The sequence below is a fragment of the Lactuca saligna genome, chromosome 5, assembly GCF_052625555.1.
Source record: "Lactuca saligna cultivar CGN05327 chromosome 5, ASM5262555v1, whole genome shotgun sequence".
NCBI classification, from domain to species: domain Eukaryota; kingdom Viridiplantae; phylum Streptophyta; class Magnoliopsida; order Asterales; family Asteraceae; genus Lactuca; species Lactuca saligna.
In genome coordinates, this window is record NC_136421.1 from 260,608,936 (window position 1) to 260,636,573 (window position 27,638).

General features: G+C 39.7%; 1 protein-coding gene across 2 annotated transcripts; it reads right to left on the reverse strand.

Annotated features, from left to right (window-relative positions):
• Nucleotides 1–21,479: 21,479 nt before the first annotated feature.
• LOC145047554 (phosphatidylinositol 4-phosphate 5-kinase 8-like) lies at nucleotides 21,480–25,780 on the reverse strand. 2 transcript variants are annotated; one of them, XM_078995849.1, is made up of 9 exons: nucleotides 25,407–25,780; nucleotides 23,625–24,653; nucleotides 23,331–23,498; nucleotides 23,078–23,243; nucleotides 22,888–22,998; nucleotides 22,623–22,810; nucleotides 22,387–22,544; nucleotides 22,141–22,306; nucleotides 21,480–22,047 (listed from the first exon to the last, which is right to left on the reverse strand). In XM_078995849.1, the coding sequence occupies exons 2-9, from the start codon at nucleotides 24,650–24,652 to the stop codon at nucleotides 21,768–21,770; spliced, it is 2,265 nt and encodes a 754-aa protein (XP_078851975.1). In that variant the 5' UTR covers nucleotide 24,653; nucleotides 25,407–25,780; the 3' UTR covers nucleotides 21,480–21,767. The 2 variants fall into 2 exon arrangements, with proteins under 2 accessions (XP_078851975.1, XP_078851974.1); XM_078995848.1 differs by lacking the exon at nucleotides 25,407–25,780 and having other exon boundaries at nucleotides 23,625–24,664.
• Between the last annotated feature and the right edge of the window lie 1,858 nt (nucleotides 25,781–27,638).

The window sequence follows — 27,638 nt, forward strand, 5'->3', positions numbered from 1 at the left end:
AAAGGGCCAACCCAACCATCCGTCCCCACTACTAATACCGGGGTAAGCCGCGCCTGCTTTGAGTGCGGAGACACGGGGCACTACCGCAGGGACTGCCCAAGGGCAAACAACCGGACTACCGGCGGAAGGGGCCGAGTTTTTGCAATGGGACAAGATGAAGCCATTGCGGACCCTACTGTTGTTACGGGTACGTTTCTTCTCAATAACTCGTATGCATGCATTTTGTTTGATAGTGGAGCGGAAAGGAGTTTTGTGAGTCACGACTTTAAAAGCCTGCTAAAATCAATACCACAATCATTAAGTGAACCATTCATAGTAGAAATGGCCAACGGGAAAACCGAAGGCACTAAGGAGATATACTTAAACTGCACCCTAACTTTAAACGATAATCCCTTTTCAATCAACCTCATGCCAGTCTCGATTAAGAGTATCGATGTCATCATTGGCATGGATTGTCTGATTTCTCATCATGCGGACATTCTATGTTACGATAAGGCCGTTCGCCTTAATCTGCCAACCGGCGAAACTTTCATTGTCTTGGGCGACAAACCAAGTACCACTCTTCGTATCATCTCAAGTATCCAAGCTCGGAAATGCCTACGCAAGGAGTGTCACGCATTCTTGGCACATGTTGTAGATGTGAAACGCGAAGTCCAAGACATCAAGAGTGTGCCCGACGTACGCGATTTTCCCGATGTTTTTCCCGAGGACCTTCCGGGAATACCACCCGCGAGACAAGTTGAGTTCCAAATCGATCTAGTTCCCGGAGCTACCCCAGTAGCCAAAGCACCCTATCGATTAGCCCCGGCAGAGATGCAAGAGCTATCCAGCCAACTGAATGAACTACTTGGAAAAGGATTCATCAGGCCGAGCTTTTCGCCATGGGGAGCACCCGTACTGTTCGTGAAAAAGAATGATGGATCATTCAGAATGTGCATCGACTACCGAGAACTCAACAAACTTACCATCAAGAACCGATACCCCCTACCCCGAATCGATGACTTATTCGACCAACTCCAAGGAGCCAATTACTTCTCCAAGATCGATCTGAGATCGGGATATCACCAGCTGCGAGTCCTGGAGAGTGATATTCCCAAGACGGCCTTCCGAACACGATACGGACATTACGAGTTCGTAGTGATGCCGTTCGGACTAACCAATGCCCCGGCTGTATTCATGGATCTAATGAATCGGGTATGTCGTCCATTCTTGGATAAATTCGTGATAGTATTCATAGACGACATACTCATTTATTCAAAGAATAAAGAAGAGCATGGTCAACATCTGAGGCAAGTTTTAGAGACGTTACGGACTGAGAGACTGTATGAAAAATTCTCAAAATGTGAATTTTGGATTAGAAAGGTGGACTTCCTCGGTCACGTGGTCAGCAAGGAAGGAATCCACGTGGATCCATCAAAAATCAAGGCTATCAAAAACTGGACTGCGCCAACTACACCAACAGAAATTCGCCAATTTCTAGGTCTTGCTAGTTATTACCGAAGGTTCATCCAGAATTTATCCAGCATCGCAAAGCCTCTTACCGCCTTAACCCAGAAAGGTGTGACCTACAATTGGGGAGAAAAGCAAGATGCTGCATTTCAGACTTTGAAACAGGCCCTTTGCAGTGCGCCCATCCTTTCTCTCCCAGAAGGGACCGAAGATTTTGTGGTGTATTGCGACGCTTCGAAGCAAGGGTTGGGTTGTGTACTAATGCAGAGGGGAAAGGTTATTGCATATGCCTCACGACAACTGAAAACGCATGAGGTCAATTACACCACTCATGATTTAGAGCTTCGGGCGGTGGTCTTCGCTCTTAAAATCTGGAGACACTACCTATATGGTACCAAATGCACTATCTTTACAGACCACAAGAGCCTACAACACATCTTCGACCAGAAGGAGTTGAACATGAGACAGCGACGTTGGGTCGAATTACTCAACGACTACGAATGTGAGATTCGCTATCATCCAGGAAAGGCTAACGTCGTGGCAGATGCCCTTAGTCGTAAGGAGTACTCTGGCCGAAGAGTGAAGTCATTAGCCATGTCAATCCATTCGCACCTGTCGACACAAGTCAAGGAAGCTCAAATAGAGGCCCTGAAACCCGAAAACGTGACAGGTGAGACCCTTAGGGGAATGGACAAGAATTTAGAAATCAAGAGTGACGGAGCACGCTACCTCATGAACCGAATATGAACACCCAAGTTTGGTGGACTTAGAGAGGTAGTTATGAGCGAGGCACACAAGACTCCATACTCTGTACACCCCGGGTCAGACAAGATGTATCAAGATCTCAAACAACTCTACTGGTGGCCAAACATGAAAGCAGAAATCGCTACATATGTGAGCAAGTGTTTGACTTGCGCCAAGATCAAAATAGAACACCAGAAACCCTCAGGACTACTCCAACAACCTGAAATTCCTGAGTGGAAATGGGAGCAGATTTCCATGGACTTCATAACGAAACTGCCCAAAACTCAGGGTGGCCAAGATACTATTTGGGTAATCGTCGATAGATTAACCAAGTCCGCTCATTTCCTACCGATCAAGGAAACTGATAAAATGGAAAAGCTATCGAGAATCTACATCCGAGAGATCGTACGACTCTATGGAGTGCCAATGTCTATCATCTCGGATAGAGACAGCAGATTCACGTCTAGATTCTAGCAATCATTGCAAAAATCCATGGGAACAAGATTGGACATGAGTACAGCCTATCACCCCCAAACTGACGGACAGAAAGAAAGAACGATTCAAACCTTGGAAGACATGTTGCGAGCATGTGTAATCGACTTTGGTAAAGCATGGGATGTTCACTTACCTTTGGTTGAGTTCTCTTACAACAATAGTTATCATACTAGTATCAATACTGCTCCATTTGAAGCCCTTTACGGCCGTAAGTGCAGATCACCTCTGTGCTGGACGGAAGTGGGCGACACACAACTAGCAAAAGGTCTAGTCCCTGATAGCACCCTCACTGGTCCAGAGATCATCAGAGAAACTACTGAAAAGATCGTGCAAATACGAGAACGACTGAAATCCTCGAGGGATAGGCAAAAGAGCTATGCCGACAAAAGACGTAAACCCTTGGAATTTCAGATTGGCGATCGGGTACTACTGAAGGTCTCACCCTGGAAGGGAATGATACGCTTTGGAAAGCGTGGGAAGCTAAATCCTAGGTACATTGGACCCTTCGAAATCATTTCAAGGGTTGGTCCAGTAGCCTACAAACTCCGACTTCCAATAGAGCTTAACAAAGTACATCCAGTATTCCACGTATCAAACCTGAAGAAGTGTCTGTCCGACGAAACACTTGTAATTCCACTCGATGAGATCGAACTAAATGAAAATCTTAACTTTGTGGAAGAACCCGTCGAGATCATGGATAGCGAAGTTAAACGAACTAAACAGAGTCGCATTCCAATAGTAAAGGTCCGATGGAATGCTAAGAGGGGACCTGAGTTCACGTGGGAACGAGAAGATCAAATGCAACAGAAGTATCCACATCTTTTTCCCAGCCCCTAAGACTCTTCTTTTGTATTAAAATTTCGGGACGAAATTCCCTCTAACGGGGGGATGATGTAACAACCCGTTATTTCAAGTCAGTAAAAAAATCGAGTCATGTAACCTCTTTGAGAAAGGAAATAGAATATCATCGAAAAATTAAGTATTCAAAAACTCTATTTGGAGTACACTATGTGGTAGTTATCGTCTTAAGGTTTCCAAACATATAAATAACACAAAAATCCGAGTTATAACGAAGAAGTTATGCTCATTCTAAGTTTTCCGACAAAAACCAGCAATACGAAGTTGCGTAAAAATGCAAAGTTTCAATAAAACACTTTCCAACCTTAGGTGTCTAAATGAAAGTCGTAGATATCGTTAAACTACAAACATGCATAAAAAGAACGCTCAAATCGGACATCGTATGAATAAGTTATGAATTTTTAAAGAAATTCCTTAATCACGTCATTTTAATAAATAAATAATAAAAATAATTCCGGAATTTGCCAACGGAATCTAAATGAAAGTTGTAGATCGCAGTCTCACCTTCGCGAGGATATAAAGAACGTCAAAAACGGAGTTCGTATGAAGGAGATATGAATTTTCGAAGTTTGATAAATAATTTATATATAATTTTTATTAAAACTTCGGTATTATCCGAAGGGGAGTCAGCGTCTTCATCCGAGGTACGCGCTGCGTACCCCTGTACGCCCCGTGTACCCAAGGAACTTGGCCTCAAACCGTCCACGTCTCCCTATGCGAGGCACCCGACCCGCCCGTCCGACCCGCCGTCCCATCCGACCCGACAGCCTGAGCCGTCCCATCCGAGGCCGAGGCAGTCGAGGCTTCGGTCACGCATGACGTACGCGTACGCGCTGCGTACGAGCGTACGCCCCGCGTACGAGGCCTCTCAGGCCCCCCTATAAATAGCATGCGAGGGTTCCCGGGAAAATGGCCCATTCTCTCTCCTTTTTCTTGCGTTTTACCTCGTTTTCCGTGCTCGCACTACCCCGAAGCCCTGGTCATTTTGTGCAAGTCCCGAAGGTCGATTTTTCTCCCGAGGAATCCCGAGATTTCCGAGAAAAATCCATTTCCCGAGACGAAACTCTGCCCGGTTTTCCATCTTGCTATCTTCAAGCTTTCAAGTGAGTTCATACCCCTTTCAAACACACTTTAAATACATTTTCAAATGCTTTTATACTCTTTTAGGGGGGGAATACAAGTAAACATACGGTTATTATCGTGTATTTTATAAAGTTTCACTTAGCTTGTTTTATCGAATAAATCACTTGGAACTCATTACTATTATGGAAAACTCTTGTCATACTTTGTGTGCATTAGACTTATACAAAGTATATAACGATTTCAAAGTACCTTTCATTGCTAAGTCGTTTTATACATTCTAAAAACTTATGATTTTGATTTGTCAAACTTTGTGAAAAAGGATAAACTTTGCATAGAAAACTATCACTTTAATACGGGCTTAATTGAGAATCCATGAGACGTGTATATCTTCAAACGTTACTTTTCTTTATTAGAAAGTAATGTTGCAAGTCCTGTCTATAACCAGAGTCTCCCGTTCGGAGAACGTGTCAAATGTGTATAGATCTATACGGGAAGTCATGATCCCGCGCCCTGACTGTTAGCTACAGTCCATCTTTTGGGGTGACAGTTGTCATAACGCTGCGACGCCTGAAGAACGTCGTTACAGGCATATTATGTTTAGTATGGTTATAAAACTCATCGGATATACAATTATTATGGTATTATGCTTTTATGAACGAGTAGCTATTAAAACTATTCTTCATCTAACAAATGCGATCTTCGTATAGTTTTATTATATAAAACTATGACACAACTTTTGAGAACGTCGGTTTCTTGCGATTTTCGGTCTTAGAGACTGCCATTTATGTTAGGAAAATAAGGGTTTCTCCTGCATACAAACCAAACAACTAATAGGAAAATAAGGGATTTTCCTGGTGCAATTATTTACAACTTATAACACGAACATTTATATGCATTTCATGCTTTTATAAGAAAATAAGGGTTTTTCTTGGAAAACACAACAACTCGTATTTCAACCATTAGGGAAAATATGGGATTTTCTGGATCTAATACATTCACTTTCAACACAACAAATCACAACTCTTTACATTTGAAATGCTGCGTTTTCTGGAAAATATACACCCATTTTGGAATGGCATCCAATTTTTCTAAACTACTTATGAACTCACCAACTTAATTGTTGACACTTTTTCTTTGAAATAACTTGTATTCTCAGGGAACCGCTAAGCAGGTTTGGGAATCAACTTTTGGGATTAACGCGCTGGCGTTAATTACTTCTTTTGAATGATGTTTATGTATTTATCTTTTGAACATGTAATGAATACAACTATGTAAACATCTTGGAAACTTTAATATATATGGTGGTGTGTACTTTCCCTTCTATGAACTGTTATGATACTGAATATGACGTCCTCCGCCCCCGAACGTTTCCGCCGTTCTGGTTTGGGGGTGTGACAGATTGGTATCAGAGCTTTGTTTATAGGGAATTAAGTATATCAAAACCATTCCTTTTTGATATACAACTATAAACTCAACTGGGCAAAAACAATCTGAGGAAAATTCATACTTTTGAAAGTAAATCTAATTAGTTTTAAGGTAAGCATGCACTCATTTTTATACTAATAACAGTTTCATAGTAAATAACTTTAGAAGTATTATAAATAAGTTGTGCAGCACAGGTACACCTTGGGACATGTAATCGGAACTGGGAAGAATATAGTCTGATCAACTATATTTGTCCAAGAGCCGACTAACGTATGCCAAGGAGTGTCTGTAATGGACAATAAATTTAAAACTTACCAAAAGCATATCGCTAAAGAATATTGAGGGAGTATTCAAGTGCCATCAACCATTAAACTTAAGGGTAAGTTTCATGTGCTCTAGCTTATAGTAAACTTTTAACTCTATTCTCGTACAGTCTAAATGGCGGGATTCCATCACCCCAATGACCCCTACTACCCCAACCAAGGTAATGGAGGGTGGATCGAAGAAGATCCTGAAGAAGACGAAGAGCCTATAGAGTTGGAGGGAGGGGATGACTCTGGCACAGATTCGGAGCCAGAAATTATAAATCCACCAATCCCACAATCTCCCGTCCACGTGAGGAATTTCCAAGGACCCACTCCAGTGTGGGGAAGTCACCTCCATCATTGGAGCCAACAACAAAGCTTACGCCCTCCTTACGGCATGTGCCGAGACTTCTATGATGTGAGAGGCGGGGGATCAGTTGACCGCGCACTTCCGATCATGGTTGGCAAACTCGCCAACCAGTGCTATCAATCCGGAGTGCAAGCCAACCGAATCCGAGAGGTCAATGTGGAAGTACAAATCCACACGGACGATATCAACCGCCTAGAGTTGTTGCAGAACGACATCCACATTCGCGCCGAAGCATTTCAAGCACAAGCAAATGCGGCCTTCGCAGAATTAAGAGAACAACAAGCTGCGTTTGATAGATGCCTCATGGAGTTGAAGCAGTCCAACACGGAGTCGAGCTCCAAACGCAAAGCGCGCCGCAAGTAGTACTTGCCGACTCTCAAAATTTTGTTATAAATTAGGACTTCGGATAAAAGTATTATTTTCTTTAAATTGTTCTGTAATCGGAGGCCTTTAGAAAGGCCAAGAACTTTTGTCTAGACCCCGCTGTAACACAACTATATGTTTAATATATATAAGGGTGTACCCCTTTTCTTGTTGTTGTTAATCATGCGTAATTCGTTCGATTCATTGGTACATCTATTCAAACTTTACTTTCAAGCTCAAAACATTGTGTCAGTCAAACCCAACTTCTTAGAACTATTAGAAGTTAACTCAATATCATTCAACTCTGAACTGCCAAAACTTATAAATTTTTCCATATTTTTTTTCTTTTGGCAGCACGATGCCTCCTCGTCCAAACCTAAGGCCCAGGTCGGGCATGGTACCACCACCACCTCCACCACCAGCTTATGATCCAGCCATGGTTCAGGCTGCTATCACAGCAGCAGTAACTGCAGCCCTCTCGCAAATAAACTCCCACGGAAATGGAGGGGCGGGAAGCAGCACGAATCATCCAAATCATGGCACTAGTCATGGCCAAGGAAGAGAATGTACTTACAAGGAGTTCTCTAACGCTAAGCCAAAAACTTTTAATGGAACTGGGGGAGTCATTGCACTAATGCAATGGTTCGAGAAGACCAAAACGGTCTTCGAGATCTGCTCATGCCTAGAAGCAAGCAAAGTCAAGTTCGCTGCTTGCACTTTCGTAGATTGAGCCCTCACTTGGTGGAAAAGCCATGTGAATTCAGTGACGCTCACTGTCGCCAACGCCATGAGTTGGGACGATCCAAAGGTTCTACTACTGGAAGAATACTGCCCAAGGGGAGAAGTGCAAAAGCTTGAGCAGGAGCTCTGGAATCTGAAAATGACTGGGTCTGACCTAGTCACCTACACAGCTAGGTTCAACGACCTCGCTGCACTGTGCCCTACCATGGTCAACCCAGAATCAAAGAAGGTTGAAAGGTACATTTGGGGGTTGTCACCCCAGATTCAAGGGCATGTCCTACTTCCGGCCCTGTTACCTACAACAGCGCTAAACGCCTGGCTCAGCGACTCATCGTCCACGGAGTAAAACCCAGTATCATTTCAACAACCGCAACTCCACCTAGGGAGGCTCAGGGCCAGAGTAGGCCTTGGAACAAAAGGAGGGGACAAACTCTCCAGGAAAACCCCAAGAAACAACAAGTAATAGCGACCCACGCTATGACTGTACCTGTGAACCCTGCCCCCACAAGCTCATATAATGGGAAACTTCCTAAATGCAACCGATGCAGCTTCCACCACCACGGTCCTTGCCCTGATCTTCAATGCACCAAGTGTAATAAGAAGGGACATACAGCCCGCTATTGCAAAGGGCCAACCCAACCATCCGTCCCCACTACTAATACCGGGGTAAGCCGCGCCTGCTTTGAGTGCGGAGACACGGGGCACTACCGCAGGGACTGCCCAAGGGCAAACAACCGGACTACCGGCGGAAGGGGCCGAGTTTTTGCAATGGGACAAGATGAAGCCATTGCGGACCCTACTGTTGTTACGGGTACGTTTCTTCTCAATAACTCGTATGCATGCATTTTGTTTGATAGTGGAGCGGAAAGGAGTTTTGTGAGTCACGACTTTAAAAGCCTGCTAAAATCAATACCACAATCATTAAGTGAACCATTCATAGTAGAAATGGCCAACGGGAAAACCGAAGGCACTAAGGAGATATACTTAAACTGCACCCTAACTTTAAACGATAATCCCTTTTCAATCAACCTCATGCCAGTCTCGATTAAGAGTATCGATGTCATCATTGGCATGGATTGTCTGATTTCTCATCATGCGGACATTCTATGTTACGATAAGGCCGTTCGCCTTAATCTGCCAACCGGCGAAACTTTCATTGTCTTGGGCGACAAACCAAGTACCACTCTTCGTATCATCTCAAGTATCCAAGCTCGGAAATGCCTACGCAAGGAGTGTCACGCATTCTTGGCACATGTTGTAGATGTGAAACGCGAAGTCCAAGACATCAAGAGTGTGCCCGACGTACGCGATTTTCCCGATGTTTTTCCCGAGGACCTTCCGGGAATACCACCCGCGAGACAAGTTGAGTTCCAAATCGATCTAGTTCCCGGAGCTACCCCAGTAGCCAAAGCACCCTATCGATTAGCCCCGGCAGAGATGCAAGAGCTATCCAGCCAACTGAATGAACTACTTGGAAAAGGATTCATCAGGCCGAGCTTTTCGCCATGGGGAGCACCCGTACTGTTCGTGAAAAAGAATGATGGATCATTCAGAATGTGCATCGACTACCGAGAACTCAACAAACTTACCATCAAGAACCGATACCCCCTACCCCGAATCGATGACTTATTCGACCAACTCCAAGGAGCCAATTACTTCTCCAAGATCGATCTGAGATCGGGATATCACCAGCTGCGAGTCCTGGAGAGTGATATTCCCAAGACGGCCTTCCGAACACGATACGGACATTACGAGTTCGTAGTGATGCCGTTCGGACTAACCAATGCCCCGGCTGTATTCATGGATCTAATGAATCGGGTATGTCGTCCATTCTTGGATAAATTCGTGATAGTATTCATAGACGACATACTCATTTATTCAAAGAATAAAGAAGAGCATGGTCAACATCTGAGGCAAGTTTTAGAGACGTTACGGACTGAGAGACTGTATGAAAAATTCTCAAAATGTGAATTTTGGATTAGAAAGGTGGACTTCCTCGGTCACGTGGTCAGCAAGGAAGGAATCCACGTGGATCCATCAAAAATCAAGGCTATCAAAAACTGGACTGCGCCAACTACACCAACAGAAATTCGCCAATTTCTAGGTCTTGCTAGTTATTACCGAAGGTTCATCCAGAATTTATCCAGCATCGCAAAGCCTCTTACCGCCTTAACCCAGAAAGGTGTGACCTACAATTGGGGAGAAAAGCAAGATGCTGCATTTCAGACTTTGAAACAGGCCCTTTGCAGTGCGCCCATCCTTTCTCTCCCAGAAGGGACCGAAGATTTTGTGGTGTATTGCGACGCTTCGAAGCAAGGGTTGGGTTGTGTACTAATGCAGAGGGGAAAGGTTATTGCATATGCCTCACGACAACTGAAAACGCATGAGGTCAATTACACCACTCATGATTTAGAGCTTCGGGCGGTGGTCTTCGCTCTTAAAATCTGGAGACACTACCTATATGGTACCAAATGCACTATCTTTACAGACCACAAGAGCCTACAACACATCTTCGACCAGAAGGAGTTGAACATGAGACAGCGACGTTGGGTCGAATTACTCAACGACTACGAATGTGAGATTCGCTATCATCCAGGAAAGGCTAACGTCGTGGCAGATGCCCTTAGTCGTAAGGAGTACTCTGGCCGAAGAGTGAAGTCATTAGCCATGTCAATCCATTCGCACCTGTCGACACAAGTCAAGGAAGCTCAAATAGAGGCCCTGAAACCCGAAAACGTGACAGGTGAGACCCTTAGGGGAATGGACAAGAATTTAGAAATCAAGAGTGACGGAGCACGCTACCTCATGAACCGAATATGAACACCCAAGTTTGGTGGACTTAGAGAGGTAGTTATGAGCGAGGCACACAAGACTCCATACTCCGTACACCCCGGGTCAGACAAGATGTATCAAGATCTCAAACAACTCTACTGGTGGCCAAACATGAAAGAAGAAATCGCTACATATGTGAGCAAGTGTTTGACTTGCGCCAAGATCAAAATAGAACACCAGAAACCCTCAGGACTACTCCAACAACCTGAAATTCCTGAGTGGAAATGGGAGCAGATTTCCATGGACTTCATAACGAAACTGCCCAAAACTCAGGGTGGCCAAGATACTATTTGGGTAATCGTCGATAGATTAACCAAGTCCGCTCATTTCCTACCGATCAAGGAAACTGATAAAATGGAAAAGCTATCGAGAATCTACATCCGAGAGATCGTACGACTCTATGGAGTGCCAATGTCTATCATCTCGGATAGAGACAGCAGATTCACGTCTAGATTCTAGCAATCATTGCAAAAATCCATGGGAACAAGATTGGACATGAGTACAGCCTATCACCCCCAAACTGACGGACAGAACGAAAGAACGATTCAAACCTTGGAAGACATGTTGCGAGCATGTGTAATCGACTTTGGTAAAGCATGGGATGTTCACTTACCTTTGGTTGAGTTCTCTTACAACAATAGTTATCATACTAGTATCAATACTGCTCCATTTGAAGCCCTTTACGGCCGTAAGTGCAGATCACCTCTGTGCTGGACGGAAGTGGGCGACACACAACTAGCAAAAGGTCTAGTCCCTGATAGCACCCTCACTGGTCCAGAGATCATCAGAGAAACTACTGAAAAGATCGTGCAAATACGAGAACGACTGAAATCCTCGAGGGATAGGCAAAAGAGCTATGCCGACAAAAGACGTAAACCCTTGGAATTTCAGATTGGCGATCGGGTACTACTGAAGGTCTCACCCTGGAAGGGAATGATACGCTTTGGAAAGCGTGGGAAGCTAAATCCTAGGTACATTGGACCCTTCGAAATCATTTCAAGGGTTGGTCCAGTAGCCTACAAACTCCGACTTCCAATAGAGCTTAACAAAGTACATCCAGTATTCCACGTATCAAACCTGAAGAAGTGTCTGTCCGACGAAACACTTGTAATTCCACTCGATGAGATCGAACTAAATGAAAATCTTAACTTTGTGGAAGAACCCGTCGAGATCATGGATAGCGAAGTTAAACGAACTAAACAGAGTCGCATTCCAATAGTAAAGGTCCGATGGAATGCTAAGAGGGGACCTGAGTTCACGTGGGAACGAGAAGATCAAATGCAACAGAAGTATCCACATCTTTTTCCCAGCCCCTAAGACTCTTCTTTTGTATTAAAATTTCGGGACGAAATTCCCTCTAACGGGGGGATGATGTAACAACCCGTTATTTCAAGTCAGTAAAAAAATCGAGTCATGTAACCTCTTTGAGAAAGGAAATAGAATATCATCGAAAAATTAAGTATTCAAAAACTCTATTTGGAGTACACTATGTGGTAGTTATCGTCTTAAGGTTTCCAAACATATAAATAACACAAAAATCCGAGTTATAACGAAGAAGTTATGCTCATTCTAAGTTTTCCGACAAAAACCAGCAATACGAAGTTGCGTAAAAATGCAAAGTTTCAATAAAACACTTTCCAACCTTAGGTGTCTAAATGAAAGTCGTAGATATCGTTAAACTACAAACATGCATAAAAAGAACGCTCAAATCGGACATCGTATGAATAAGTTATGAATTTTTAAAGAAATTCCTTAATCACGTCATTTTAATAAATAAATAATAAAAATAATTCCGGAATTTGCCAACGGAATCTAAATGAAAGTTGTAGATCGCAGTCTCACCTTCGCGAGGATATAAAGAACGTCAAAAACGGAGTTCGTATGAAGGAGATATGAATTTTCGAAGTTTGATAAATAATTTATATATAATTTTTATTAAAACTTCGGTATTATCCGAAGGGGAGTCAGCGTCTTCATCCGAGGTACGCGCTGCGTACCCCTGTACGCCCCGTGTACCCAAGGAACTTGGCCTCAAACCGTCCACGTCGCCCTATGCGAGGCACCCGACCCGCCCGTCCGACCCGCCGTCCCATCCGACCCGACAGCCTGAGCCGTCCCATCCGAGGCCGAGGCAGTCGAGGCTTCGGTCACGCATGACGTACGCGTACGCGCTGCGTACGAGCGTACGCCCCGCGTACGAGGCCTCTCAGGCCCCCCTATAAATAGCATGCGAGGGTTCCCGGGAAAATGGCCCATTCTCTCTCCTTTTTCTTGCGTTTTACCTCGTTTTCCGTGCTCGCACTACCCCGAAGCCCTGGTCATTTTGTGCAAGTCCCGAAGGTCGATTTTTCTCCCGAGGAATCCCGAGATTTCCGAGAAAAATCCATTTCCCGAGACGAAACTCTGCCCGGTTTTCCATCTTGCTATCTTCAAGCTTTCAAGTGAGTTCATACCCCTTTCAAACACACTTTAAATACATTTTCAAATGCTTTTATACTCTTTTAGGGGGGGAATACAAGTAAACATACGGTTATTATCGTGTATTTTATAAAGTTTCACTTAGCTTGTTTTATCGAATAAATCACTTGGAACTCATTACTATTATGGAAAACTCTTGTCATACTTTGTGTGCATTAGACTTATACAAAGTATATAACGATTTCAAAGTACCTTTCATTGCTAAGTCGTTTTATACATTCTAAAAACTTATGATTTTGATTTGTCAAACTTTGTGAAAAAGGATAAACTTTGCATAGAAAACTATCACTTTAATACGGGCTTAATTGAGAATCCATGAGACGTGTATATCTTCAAACGTTACTTTTCTTTATTAGAAAGTAATGTTGCAAGTCCTGTCTATAACCAGAGTCTCCCGTTCGGAGAACGTGTCAAATGTGTATAGATCTATACGGGAAGTCATGATCCCGCGCCCTAACTGTTAGCTACAGTCCATCTTTTGGGGTGACAGTTGTCATAACGCTGCGACGCCTGAAGAACGTCGTTACAGGCATATTATGTTTAGTATGGTTATAAAACTCATCGGATATACAATTATTATGGTATTATGCTTTTATGAACGAGTAGCTATTAAAACTATTCTTCATCTAACAAATGCGATCTTCGTATAGTTTTATTATATAAAACTATGACACAACTTTTGAGAACGTCGGTTTCTTGCGATTTTCGGTCTTAGAGACTGCCATTTATGTTAGGAAAATAAGGGTTTCTCCTGCATACAAACCAAACAACTAATAGGAAAATAAGGGATTTTCCTGGTGCAATTATTTACAACTTATAACACGAACATTTATATGCATTTCATGCTTTTATAAGAAAATAAGGGTTTTTCTTGGAAAACACAACAACTCGTATTTCAACCATTAGGGAAAATATGGGATGTTCTGGATCTAATACATTCACTTTCAACACAACAAATCACAACTCTTTACATTTGAAATGTTGCGTTTTCTGGAAAATATACACCCATTTTGGAATGGCATCCAATTTTTCTAAACTACTTATGAACTCACCAACTTAATTGTTGACACTTTTTCTTTGAAATAACTTGTATTCTCAGGGAACCGCTAAGCAGGTTTGGGAATCAACTTTTGGGATTAACGCGCTGGCGTTAATTACTTCTTTTGAATGATGTTTATGTATTTATCTTTTGAACATGTAATGAATACAACTATGTAAACATCTTGGAAACTTTAATATATATGGTGGTGTGTACTTTCCCTTCTATGAACTGTTATGATACTGAATATGACGTCCTCCGCCCCCGAACGTTTCCGCCGTTCTGGTTTGGGGGTGTGACAGATTGGTATCAGAGCTTTGTTTATAGGGAATTAAGTATATCAAAACCATTCCTTTTTGATATACAACTATAAACTCAACTGGGCAAAAACAATCTGAGGAAAATTCATACTTTTGAAAGTAAATCTAATTAGTTTTAAGGTAAGCATGCACTCATTTTTATACTAATAACAGTTTCATAGTAAATAACTTTAGAAGTATTATAAATAAGTTGTGCAGCACAGGTACACCTTGGGACATGTAATCGGAACTGGGAAGAATATAGTCTGATCAACTATATTTGTCCAAGAGCCGACTAACGTATGCCAAGGAGTGTCTGTAATGGACAATAAATTTAAAACTTACCAAAAGCATATCGCTAAAGAATATTGAGGGAGTATTCAAGTGCCGTCAACCATTAAACTTAAGGGTAAGTTTCATGTGCTCTAGCTTATAGTAAACTTTTAACTCTATTCTCGTACAGTCTAAATGGCGGGATTCCATCACCCCAATGACCCCTACTACCCCAACCAAGGTAATGGAGGGTGGATCGAAGAAGATCCTGAAGAAGACGAAGAGCCTATAGAGTTGGAGGGAGGGGATGACTCTGGCACAGATTCGGAGCCAGAAATTATAAATCCACCAATCCCACAATCTCCCGTCCACGTGAGGAATTTCCAAGGACCCACTCCAGTGTGGGGAAGTCACCTCCATCATTGGAGCCAACAACAAAGCTTACGCCCTCCTTACGGCATGTGCCGAGACTTCTATGATGTGAGAGGCGGGGGATCAGTTGACCGCGCACTTCCGATCATGGTTGGCAAACTCGCCAACCAGTGCTATCAATCCGGAGTGCAAGCCAACCGAATCCGAGAGGTCAATGTGGAAGTACAAATCCACACGGACGATATCAACCGCCTAGAGTTGTTGCAGAACGACATCCACATTCGCGCCGAAGCATTTCAAGCACAAGCAAATGCGGCCTTCGCAGAATTAAGAGAACAACAAGCTGCGTTTGATAGACGCCTCATGGAATTGAAGCAGTCCAACACGGAGTCGAGCTCCAAACGCAAAGCGCACCGCAAGTAGTACTTGCCGACTCTCAAAATTTTGTTATAAATTAGGACTTCGGATAAAAGTATTATTTTCTTTAAATTGTTCTGTAATCGGAGGCCTTTAGAAAGGCCAAGAACTTTTGTCTAGACCCCGCTGTAACACAACTATATGTTTAATATATATAAGGGTATACCCCGTTTCTTGTTGTTGTTAATCATGCGCAATTCGTTCGATTCATTGGTACATCTATTCAAACTTTACTTTCAAGCTCAAAACATTGTGTCAGTCAAACCCAACTTCTTAGAACTATTAGAAGTTAACTCAATATCATTCAACTCTGAACTGCCAAAACTTATAAATTTTTCCATATTTTTTTTCTTTTGGCAGCACGATGCCTTCTTTTGAATGATGTTTATGTATTTATCTTTTGAACATGTAATGAATACAACTATGTAAACATCTTGGAAACTTTAATATATATGGTGGTGTGTACTTTCCCTTCTATGAACTGTTATGATACTAAATATGACGTCCTCCGCCCCCGAACGTTTCCGTCGTTCTGGTTTGGGGGTGTGACATCAGCAGCCATGACTTTGGATGAATTTGTGACGAGGTTTAGGGCGGAGTTTGAACCCGCCATTAAGGTGAAGCAGTTAGTAAGGGAGTTTCAGGACCTTTGCTAGACAACAGAGACTGTGGTGGAGATCACTGCAAGTTCAAGGAGAGGGATTTACTAGTTCTATAGTATGCAACAGATGAGGAGATGAAGAAGATAAGGTACCATGATATGTTGTGGGATGATATCTGTGAGTTTGTGAGCCTTTTGAGCTGCAAGACTTTGGATGAAGTGCGGGCCAGAGCATATTCAGACCGTACTGGCTCAGGCGAAGAGGACCAAGACACAGGATTTGTGATCAAGATGCCAGTAGGGTTGGGGCCATTGTACCAAGTATGGGAGGACCCACAAGGGGAGCTATCGGAAGAAAGGGAGAGGTTGCTTCGGTTGTGGCTAGGTTGGTCATTTTATCAGGGATTGTCCTAGGGGTTCAAGTCTGATTTGTTTTCATTGCAACCAAGTGGGCCATAAGGACAATTGTTTGAGGTTGATGAGTGGATCAGTGAGGGCACTTGCTCCATCCACATTGAGGATTACTAATGGTCGTGAGGGCAGAGTGGAGGCTCCAGTTGTGAGGAGTCAATCTTTTCAAATATATGTCAAGGAGACCCGAGTTCCATCAGATATTGTTGCAGGTATGTATCGTATTTACTTCCTTCATGATTTATTTATTTATCAATGCTTATGATCATGTGATTGTGTTTGAGACGACATGTTTGGTGTAATTAAGTCTCCACTTAAGGATCATAATTTCTTTATGATTTTCTAGTTGTTATATTTCAAAGAGTTGTCATATGCCATTTTATATATCGAGAGATGTGCTCAGAGGATATTTAGATGAGTCGGTTTTAGGCATCGAAATGGGAGAAATCAGCCAATGATAGAGTAATCCTTAAATGGAGGAAGACTAAGTGTTCTTCTTGGAGGATCAGCATCCAGATTTATGTTGATGGTTTTAGCAAAGAGTCTGAGGAAGTTGTAGTGTGAGCATATTGGATTTGAATGTGGGATTCGTAGGTATCATTCATGGTTGCGAGGCAATGAAGGACTAGTAAAATAGTGGTTGTAAGGATAGTTTTTGTCAGATTCATACATTCATGATGTAGTTGATGCATGTTCACATGAGTTTTGCTCAGTAGTAGTGAATTGATGGATTAGTTATCTATTCGTTCTGATATTAGATCTATTTATTCTTTTTCATCAGTTGAGGTTGTTCACAGATTTGGAATTATATCAGGATAAGGTGTTAGGGATGCAACAAACATTCATCAAGAGCAGCAAAGTGTTTAACCTGGTTCTAGGGTGGGTGTACCCTGGATTTTTTGTTTTGGGATCTTGATTCTTATAAGCCTATGATGATAATTATGGAGTAATGAGGTTGGGAAGATGGTTTGGAAATCCAATGGTTATGAGATTGGCAGAGTGCAGTTGAATCCAAGTAAAGGAGAGTCATTTGGATTAATGAGGTTGGAAGAGTCAATTATGGTGGTGGCATGAGTCGGAATTTAGGCTTAGAATAATGTCCATTGTTCGGTTGTAATCAGGGAAGCAGATGCGGAAGGTTTATGTTATCTTGTCCAAGGGTGTGAAGCATCAGTAATGACACATGATGGGTTCGGAACTAGGTTCAGGTTAATGGTTATGTTGGAATGTCTCTGCATATTCTTATCTGATGAAGGCTTTGGGGTTCGAAGCACGACCCGAACACCTGATTGGGGTATAGCAGTATGAGGTTTCAGCACATGATTGATTTTGGATCGACATTATAGATGGTCCGCAAGACCATAGGCTAGGCCAATGGCTATTGTGGAAGTATGGCAATACTATAGGTTGGCTGTAGTATCCGTTAGGATGAGTTGACCGTTACAGGAAAGGGTCGTAATACTATGAAGGTACTACTTCTTTTATTTGGTTTGAGTCGCGATCGTTATTGTTATCTAGCTTGGATGAGACTCGTAAACGAGGCCCGTGAAGGGGAGAATGTGAATCAGAGGATGTCTTGACTCCATCACTAATTTTTAATGAAATTTGTTCTTGGGCGAAAAGAGCGAAGAGAAAGGTGTACTCTTCAAAGTGGATTTCGATAAGGCGTTTGACTCTATCAATTGGGAATATCTTGATTTGATCCTAGTTCAAATGGGATACGGTGAGAAATGGAGAATTTGGATCAGAGGATGTCTTGACTCATAAAGAGCATCAATACTTGTTAATGGGTCCCCAACCAAGGAATTCTCTATTACAAAAAGTGTTAGGCAAGGTGACCCACTTTCACCTTTTCTTTTTATAACTGCAATGGAGGTCGTAAACGTTGTAATGAAGACGATGTGTTAAAAGAGAATCTTTAAAGGTTTATCGATTCCTCATGAAAAATGTTTGATTTTTCATTTATTTTATGCCAATAATGCACTATTTATCTGTTAATGGTCAAAGGAAAACATTTAAAAAAAATCTAGAATCCTTAGATGTGTCTATGTATCCTTGGGACTTAAAGTTAAATTCTACAAATCAAGAGTGTGTGGTATTGGTGCTACGCTGCAAGAAATAACTAGGTGGGCTGCCCCTCTTGGTTGTGAGTCATCTTCTCTTCCGTTTAATTATCTCGGGGTACCTGTTGGGGCAAATATGAATCTAAAAAAGAATTGGAAGTTGATTATTGATAAATTTCAATCCAGACTCTCGTTATGGAAATCGAAGACATTGGCATTCAGGGGGAGGATAACATTAATACAAAGTGTTATGGGAAAGAGTAGTCATCCTAACTATTTTTTTCATTGTTCGTTGCTCCTATAGGTGTGATCGACATGGGAAAGAGTGGTTGCCCCCAAAGAACTTGGGGACTTGGAGTTACCTCACTTAGAGCTCTCAAAATTTCTCTCGTGGTGAAGTGGTGGTGGCGTCTGAGAACTGAAAATTCCTCAATGTGGTGTTGTGTGGTGATTGGGATACATAAACATGATCACTATCTGTCATAGAAAACGAGTGTTGGAGTTTGGCATAATATTGCAGTTATTGCAAAAGATCTGGCAAAGTTTGATATTTAACATGTCTGATGTAGTAAAAAGATAACAAACAATAATGGAAATGTGTTGTTTTGGTTAGACTCATGGATCAGAGATTGCTCTCTCAAATTCGAGTTCCCTAATTTATATAAACTGGAGAGATTAAAGATGTTTTGTTTTTGATCGAATACAATCTGGTGGTAATTCATGGGCATGGAGTACACTACTGATGTCGTTTTATTTAAATGGGGAGATAAATGTGTTAGCCTCAATGATTGGATCATTCTACCTAAATTCTAGACCAGATACATGGACTTGTGCTATAGAAAAAGATGGTATTTTTGAAGTTGATGTACTCAGGAGACTAATTAATAAACTATCATTGTCATATGGGGATGTACTAGTCGACTGGAATAATGATATACATATCAAAGTGTTATGCTTTGTGTGGATAGCAAATCTTAATCGACTACCTTTGGCTATTGTTTTATCAAAGCGGGGTGTTAACATTGGTTCCAACTTGTGCAAGTATTGTTTGGCAGAGGAAGAAGAAACTGATCATATTTTGTTAAAATGTCCATTCGCAACCACTGTTTGGGAGTGGGTATTCGGGTGGTGTCGGTTTCCATTTCTTCAACTAGACTCTATGGGGAACTTATTAATTATGTTACCAGATAGGAAAACTACAGAAAGAGAAGGATATACTAACGAATATCTGTTACGGATCATTATGGTGCATATGGAAGGCCCAAAATGAAAGGTTGTACAAACACTATATCACCAACCCAACAAAGGTGGCAGACTGTATCAAATCAATGGTGTTTAATTTGATCAAATATAGGAGATTGAGTTGTCCATTTAAATGGATAGATTGGAGTATTTGTCTATTTTCTTGTAAATAAGATGATTAAAAAAAATTTATTTCGTAATTGTTTTGTGCCTGTCTAGTTCCTTGCTTGGTTTGTCTTTTATTTTTGAAGGTTTGTATTTGATCAGATACTTCAAGTATGAACAAGAAAAGAAAAACTAATCTAAGCAAAATAATCAACAGAAAGTAAATAACACAAAAGTTCTCCAATTTTTCCTTTCACCAAGAAAAGAGGTTTTGTCTTCACCAAGAAGACGTGTTTGTCACAAAGACGATTGACGCAAAACCATGATCACTAATCTACGACTACTACATTAGGGTTTGCCCTAATGTTGTATATAAACTAATCTATACACGTATATCTCTTGATTGAAGAGATTGTGTCTAATGTATACTAATGATCAGATCCTTATCACCAAGATTACGAATCTGATACTTATTCTATATTTATCTATAATAATTGCATAATATACAAAAGATTACAATCAGACAACTATACTAAAGTTGACGCTATTGAACTTGAGATGCTGGCACCGATGACTTGAAGATGATGACGCTCATAGATCAGCATATCATGTGTTTGACTCATCAGATCATAAGGTGTGACCTTATAATTTTTAATATCATTTACCGGTTCAAAAAAAAACCAACTTGAATGAGAAATATTAGAGTTAAATGAGTTTATAAAACTAAGCTAAATGAAAAGGGAAAGGTTGACAAATACACAGTGAGACTAGTTGTGAGAGTTTACTCATAAAAGTATGACAACGATTATGATGAAGTGTTTACACCTATAGCATGATGAGACATATTTCAGAAGTTACTATAGCACTTGTCGCACAAAACAACTGGATAATCTTTCAAATAGACGTAAAGAGTGCGTTCTTGCTTTAAATCTTGAAAGAAACAATATACCTGGAGCAACCAGACGGATATGTTTTTAAGGTGACGAAGATAAAGTCTACAAGGTACAAAAGGCTTTATGTGGTCTAAAGCATCCCCGAGAACAGTAGCGGAGCCAGATGGGGCATTGGGGGTACTACAGCAACCCTAAAAAATTGTTTTATGTACTTGTCCTACTTTTATAAGTAGTATTGACACAAAAAAAAAAACATTTGTGCAGTTTTTAACTGAAGCAAGATATTTCTATAAAAAGTCTTGCGTGTGCATCCATCACATACTTCTCCATCTAACATCATAAATGATAACTCAACATAACACAAGAGTTTTTATTCATCTGTTTGAAATCTGTTGTAAGTTGATACATAAATCCTTCAAGAACTTCCTTAACTTATAATCATATGTTTTAATGAAAATAAACCGTCAAAATTTTAAACGGTGGCATAATTAACAATCTCTTCCAAGTATTTGATGTGGGCACCCTTTGATGTGTTGCAGTTTTTAATTATGATACAATGATGACACCTCAATTTTCAAAGGCAAAATAATGGAGGTAGCTGTCCAGAAGATGATTGATAACTTTTACAGAAAAGGAAGACCATAAAGACCTTTTACTGGCAACAAGACTTTATAAAGTTATTGCATCACCCTACCCTATAAAGCTATTTTTTTTCCGCGTAGCATTGAAACAAGATAGGCTTGAATTAGTTTATTACATAATAATAAAACACAAAAAAAAAAAAAAAAAAAAAAAAAAGAGAGAGAATATGATACATAAAAAGTTACAAGAAAAAGGATAATATTAATTAAAAGGAAAAACTATATACTTGGGGGGGTATAGGTATAATAAAAGAATCTTGATGGAGTTTCAGGGATCAACAGGAAAAACCTTGTGAAGAAAATTGATGAAACGTTTGGAGTAAAATTTGGGATCAGCAACAGATATTGAATTGGGATCATATCGTACGGATTTACAGGCTTGCTCTATTTTCTTTCTCATGTTATAATCTTGTAGAATATCAATTATTCCAAGATATAGAACAACATCATATACCTCAAAAAGCTCCACCTCTGTTGAACCAGAAACCTCTTGTGAAACTTTCCGGTTTGCCTGAGCTGGCATGTTTACCCCTAATTGCACTCGTAATCTGGATACATAATAAATAGGTAATTATTAATTTAAATAAAGAAAAGAAAGAAATCCGATTGAAATTTGATTATATGTAAATAGTATTAAATACCTTCCAGTTCCTGGAAGAAGGAGATCGACTTCTTTGTCGCCTACAGAAAATGCTCTTAAGGTGTTTCCTCTTATGTGAGGACCAGGTGCAGTGTTCACTGAACTGGGTTCATGTGTCACTAGGAGAAGACCCGTTGGAGGGATTGACAGCTCACCCGATTTTGAACCTAAATTAAAAATTGTTCCTAAATTTTCAATTTCAACAAATATAAGATAATAGGAACAGACAATTGACATTGATATTTACCATCATCGAATTCAAGAGATGAAGAAGACCCATGCTCTGCATCTGGTGCTTCCAATAGAGCCTTCAAATGCTCAGGAGCTCTAAAATGCAATCCAAGTAGAAGACTATAATCAATAATCTGCTGAGATTCTAAAAACGAACAGTCTAGCTGGATTTGCCTGCAAAATATCATACTTGTGTTTAAAATCATAATTTATTTCAACTTATTATAATAAAATATAATATAATAGACTTACTCGAAAAGGGCCTCACGCAATGTCCTGTCCATATGAAATTCATATGCAAGATCAAGGTCTTTTAATGTGGTGCCTTCGTCTATATGATCCTTACATGTAAATCTTCCTTGATATGAACCCTTCAGATCATACCTCCTGTGTATCCGTAATTCTGTTTTGAACATATTTCCCATCACTATAAACCGCACCTAAAACAAAATAAAATTTGTAAATCACATTAAACTAAAATAAATAAACTACACATGAATCGGAAAACAAAATATACCTTCTTGCCACCTCTTAGTGTTATCTCGTGGAGTCCAAAAAACTTGGTGATCAAAGTGTTGTCATACTTTTTAACATGATCATAATAGCTAGGAAGCATCTTCAACAGAACCTACACAAATAATATCATATTTAATTCTCTGCAACTTTAACTCAATAATTAGATTATACTTGTAAAAATAATATGAAACCTTGAGCTCAGATCTTCTTAGAGTCTTGATTACAAATCTGTCATCATGAGAGAGATAAAATAAGCTGCCACTTTTCCCTGGAGAAGAAAGCTCTCTCAATCCATCATCCCCACAGATTGACATCATATACTCTGCAGCGTCTAACTTAAACATCTCTCTCAAATTCCTGAAGAGAAACACCCATCACAATCTACCATAAAATTACAAATCTACCCTTTACATTTTTGTGCTATATTTGCATACAAACAGATACCTGAAGACCATGGGACAGTAGTCTTTCCAATGAAAGTCAACAGAGTAGTGTGGAGGTGTAAATTGTGAGCCTTTTCTTGGGAAATACATCCTTATTCTAGCACGTTCCCCAAAGTCTGAAGACCTCACTTCACGCATAGGAACTGGTGTAATCTTGCCAACTGTGTACCTGTGAACTTCAAATGATACAACACATGAGTTGTGTTGTGGTAATAAAAATAATTAGTAAACAAAAACCACAATCTTGAAAGATATTAAAAAAAAAAAATGAGGTGTTCAGGTATGGTTTATTTACCTGATGCCTAGTTGAAGATTGAGCATCAAACAGTAGCTTTTATGACCTTCAAAAATATCCACACATGATTTCTGTTTCGATTCGTTTGTGATACGTTTATTTTGTTTGCTTTTGGACGATAACGCCCCTGAATGATTCTTAACACGTTCTTTCATTAAAACGCCTTGCATGTACTCCCTTTCCCATGCCACAGTACTATCATCATCTACTTCACTTTCACCTTCATCTGAGATATGAGAAAACATTTCTGTTCTCTCAGAAGTAGAAAACTCTCTAGTGGAATCCCCAAGGGTATAATCGTCATCCGGCGGGATTCTCCTGCTTGTTATACGACCCGACTCTCTAAAAAAACTACTAAAAGTAATTTTTTCAGAATAAGTTCGAGTAACATTACGTTCTGGATCCCTGAATCTTTGAGAATGAGCTTTCTTTCTAAAAGATGAGCATTTACTTCCTGCAGGATAAAATGTGCCTTGACCATCTTTAAGCCCTTTTGTCCATGTCCCAAAATAGTAACTACCATCTGAAAACCTATAAACACCCGACCCATGTCTATACCCGTTTAACCAAGATCCATCAAAAAGGTCACCATTTACCCATTTCATTACCCCTCTACCAAACATTTTACCAGATTTCCAGTTCCCTATATACGTGTTTCCATTCCCCCAAGCGTACTTTCCACTTCCTTCATGAACTCCATCTTTCCAACAACCATCATAAACATCGGAATTACTATACTCCTTTCTTCCAACACCATTTTGAATGTTCAATCTCCATGACCCTTTGTATACAGATCCATCAGGAGTTGTTAATTTGCCAAAACCATGGAGATATCCACCAGAAAAATCACCCTCATAACTTGTTCCAGATGACCATGAGATTCGACCTCTACCACACATCTTTCCATCTTCCCAATTCCCATCATAAACTGTGCCATCTGACCATGTGTAGCTACCCATGCCATGGGGGAGTTTACCCTTGACATTACCAAAGTAAACATCTCCATGTAACTTTATCTCCTGACTCATCCTGAAAACCATCAGGTCATGATATGATTATAATAATGAAGATATATAAAAATCTAAAACTAAAAGTAAGATATGTTTTGATACAGATCTAAAGAACTCAACTTACAACATGGGAGATTGTGTTTGAATAGTAAAAGCAGACATTGTAAGAATCGACTGACCATAAGAAGCAGTGATTGAAACTTTGGATGAAACAAATAGATATTGTATTATATCCTGGAGTAATTAACTACTAGATACAAAAAGAATATACAATTGAAAAAATCTGAGTGATCTCTATCCATTCGTGTTTAAAATATTATTCTAAAATAACTAGGGAAATCAAACCACTTTCCATTCATATGCATTGAACACTGTGACTGCTATTGAATATATCTAAGCAATTGACTTTGACCGTAAGATGGCCTCCCATACTACCTGAAGACTTCAAGCCAGGTAGTTCAATTAACATCGGATTCCAACTAAAAAACTATACTCGTTTTACATTCATCCTCAAGCATCCAATCTAAATCCACAGAAATATGTAGCAAATAACAATCTAAAAATCCAGGTGCGAAATTATAACATCCTAATTAATCTCCGATGACGTTACTCAAAATTATTCCGCTTAAACCGTCAATCATGTGTGCGTTTTACAGATTTTAAACTAACGAATCAGCAAAACGCTTACGAACAAGAACAAATAAAATCCAATTGATGTAAAACTCAATGGAGATTCAAATTCACAAAAAAAAATATGCACGGAAGAGCTCACCTGCTGAACTGAATCGAATCGAATCAAATCCCAGATAGGTTTTGCATCAACCCTAAGAAAATCGGAGATAAATAGCAAGATCCAGTGGTGAAGCAAGTAAAGATCTTCGAATTGAAGTTTGAAAGTCGCGAATCAGAGACCATATAGAGAAGTTTTGGGTGTGGAGGAGGTGAGAAGCCGGAGTTCCATATCAGCGAATTTCAGGTAAGAAAGGGGGGAAGGGGAATAGTGTGTGTTTTTTTTGGGGGAATCACATCATTTGACTACGTGGCAAGCATGCAAAAGGTAGTCAAAAGGTTGATGAACGTTGGATGAAAAATGATCGGGTGGAGAACGGAGATATGACGCTTCCTGCTGTTTTGTCGTTGGTCTGACTGAATGCCGACGCAAAGCATAAGATGAGTTGTTTTAGATTCAGAATTTTAGCATTTTTTATAACAAACAAATCGCATCTTTAATATTAAATTATAAAACAAATCTAAATTAGTACGATTTTTATTTTTCTTGTTTCCTAATCTCAGATTAATACTATAACTTAACTTTGGTTAATTTTTAATTAGAAATTAAATATTTTTATTCTTTCGAAAGTCAGGCAAATATCACCCATGACAAGTCAATTATTGCTTCATAATAAAATTATCAGCAATTGTTTAATCAGGTGATATTGTATATATATTGAATAAAGACATGTTTGAAATATTGAAAAATTGAATAAAAAACTAGTTTATATGCCAAATCTCATAAACAATGTTTGTAGGCAAAAGGAATAATAAATTATTTTGTTAAAATTCTAGCCCGTGCTTTTTTACCTATTCGATTCTTTGATGATCGAAAGGCTATAGAAAAAATTCTGGGCTATAGTATATTTTTTTGATATATTTCAACTTAGGAATAATATAACTTTATTTAAAGTTAAAAGAAAAGGAATAAGTACCTAATATAATTAAATGCATGAAAAAATTAATGTTATTTAAAAATGCTTGATGAAATTTAAACGTGTTCGGTCGGTTGAAATTTTTCGAAAGTAGTGGTAGTCTACATATTATTGGAATTATTGTTATTGGAATTATAGAATTTACAATCTAACAATTCTTTTCACAAACCCTAAGTATATCGAAGCAATAGGCATGAAAAACTTTGGTGGACAATGGTACATACGTAGGTCTATGTCCTAAGGAAATAGGAATTATCATCCATTGTTCACTAAGCTCCAAGGTGTTAAGAAGTTTGGCATCCTTGTTGGCATGGACATGTCGAGCTCTAGCTCCATGGCAAAGCAAGAAAATACGTGTTGTTCATCATTCGTATGCTGACTCTTTCTCCTTTTAGCATAAGTTTTGGATCATGTAGACAATATTTGACTGAGATGGAATTCGGTGACCTCTATATCACTCCCCTCAGCCTTAAAATGTTATCTAATGATAGACTTGCATTCAAAATGAAAAACTATCTAATGATAGACTTGCATTCAAAATGAAAAACTATCGGCTAAGTTGTCAATTGATTTTAACAATTAAATTTATCATGTTGTTTAGATTAGAATAGTTATTATTTAGATATAATTTCTTTACTCTGGTATTAGAGTTACAAATGATTCCAAAATGTACTCTATTGATAGTTTTTTTTTTAGTATTAGGGTTATAAAAGAAATGCAAAATGTACTCTATCCATATATTTATGTTTTATGAGAATGAATTGTTTTGAGTTACAATTATACATATATCAATGCCATGTTTGCCGATGGTTGATGACTTCCTTCGAATACGAAAGTCAATTATTGTTGTGTCTCTCAAACTATTTTAGACGAATGTTGTATGAATTACAAAAAAATATTTGTGTCTCTCAAACTATTTTACATATACTTAACGATCAATTATCAAGGAAGATGGCCAAAAGGATCACTTTCTAGACAATGTGGTCCTTCATACGTTAAATCTAACTTTTAAAGTATTACTTTTTAACTTGATAGATATACCCTTGGACCAAATATGAAAAATAAAAAGAAGGGTAAACATGTATTTTATATATACTTAACGATCAATTATCAAGGGAGATGACCAAAAGGATCAACCAAACAAATTTTTGCAACCATAAGGACCACTGGCATATCGTTATCGCTAATTTCCTGAAAGCGATATATTTTGGAAACCATTTGTGAATAATTGTGAAATGTTATCTAATAAATATTATTTGAAGGGTATTTAGAAGATTTGAAACTTTTATTGATGAAGC

Bases quoted from the DNA above. Each gene is read 5' to 3' on its own strand.
- LOC145047554 (XM_078995848.1), bottom strand. From the start codon at position 24,664: ATGGTTTTCAGGATGAGTCAGGAGATAAAGTTACATGGAGATGTTTAC. The intron at 22,545-22,622 runs GTAAGTCTATTA...GATATTTTGCAG, and splicing joins TTGCGTGAGGCCCTTTTCGA to GCAAATCCAGCTAGACTGTT. The intron at 22,307-22,386 runs GTAAATATCAAT...TTTTTAATTTAG, and splicing joins ATCTCTTGAATTCGATGATG to GTTCAAAATCGGGTGAGCTG.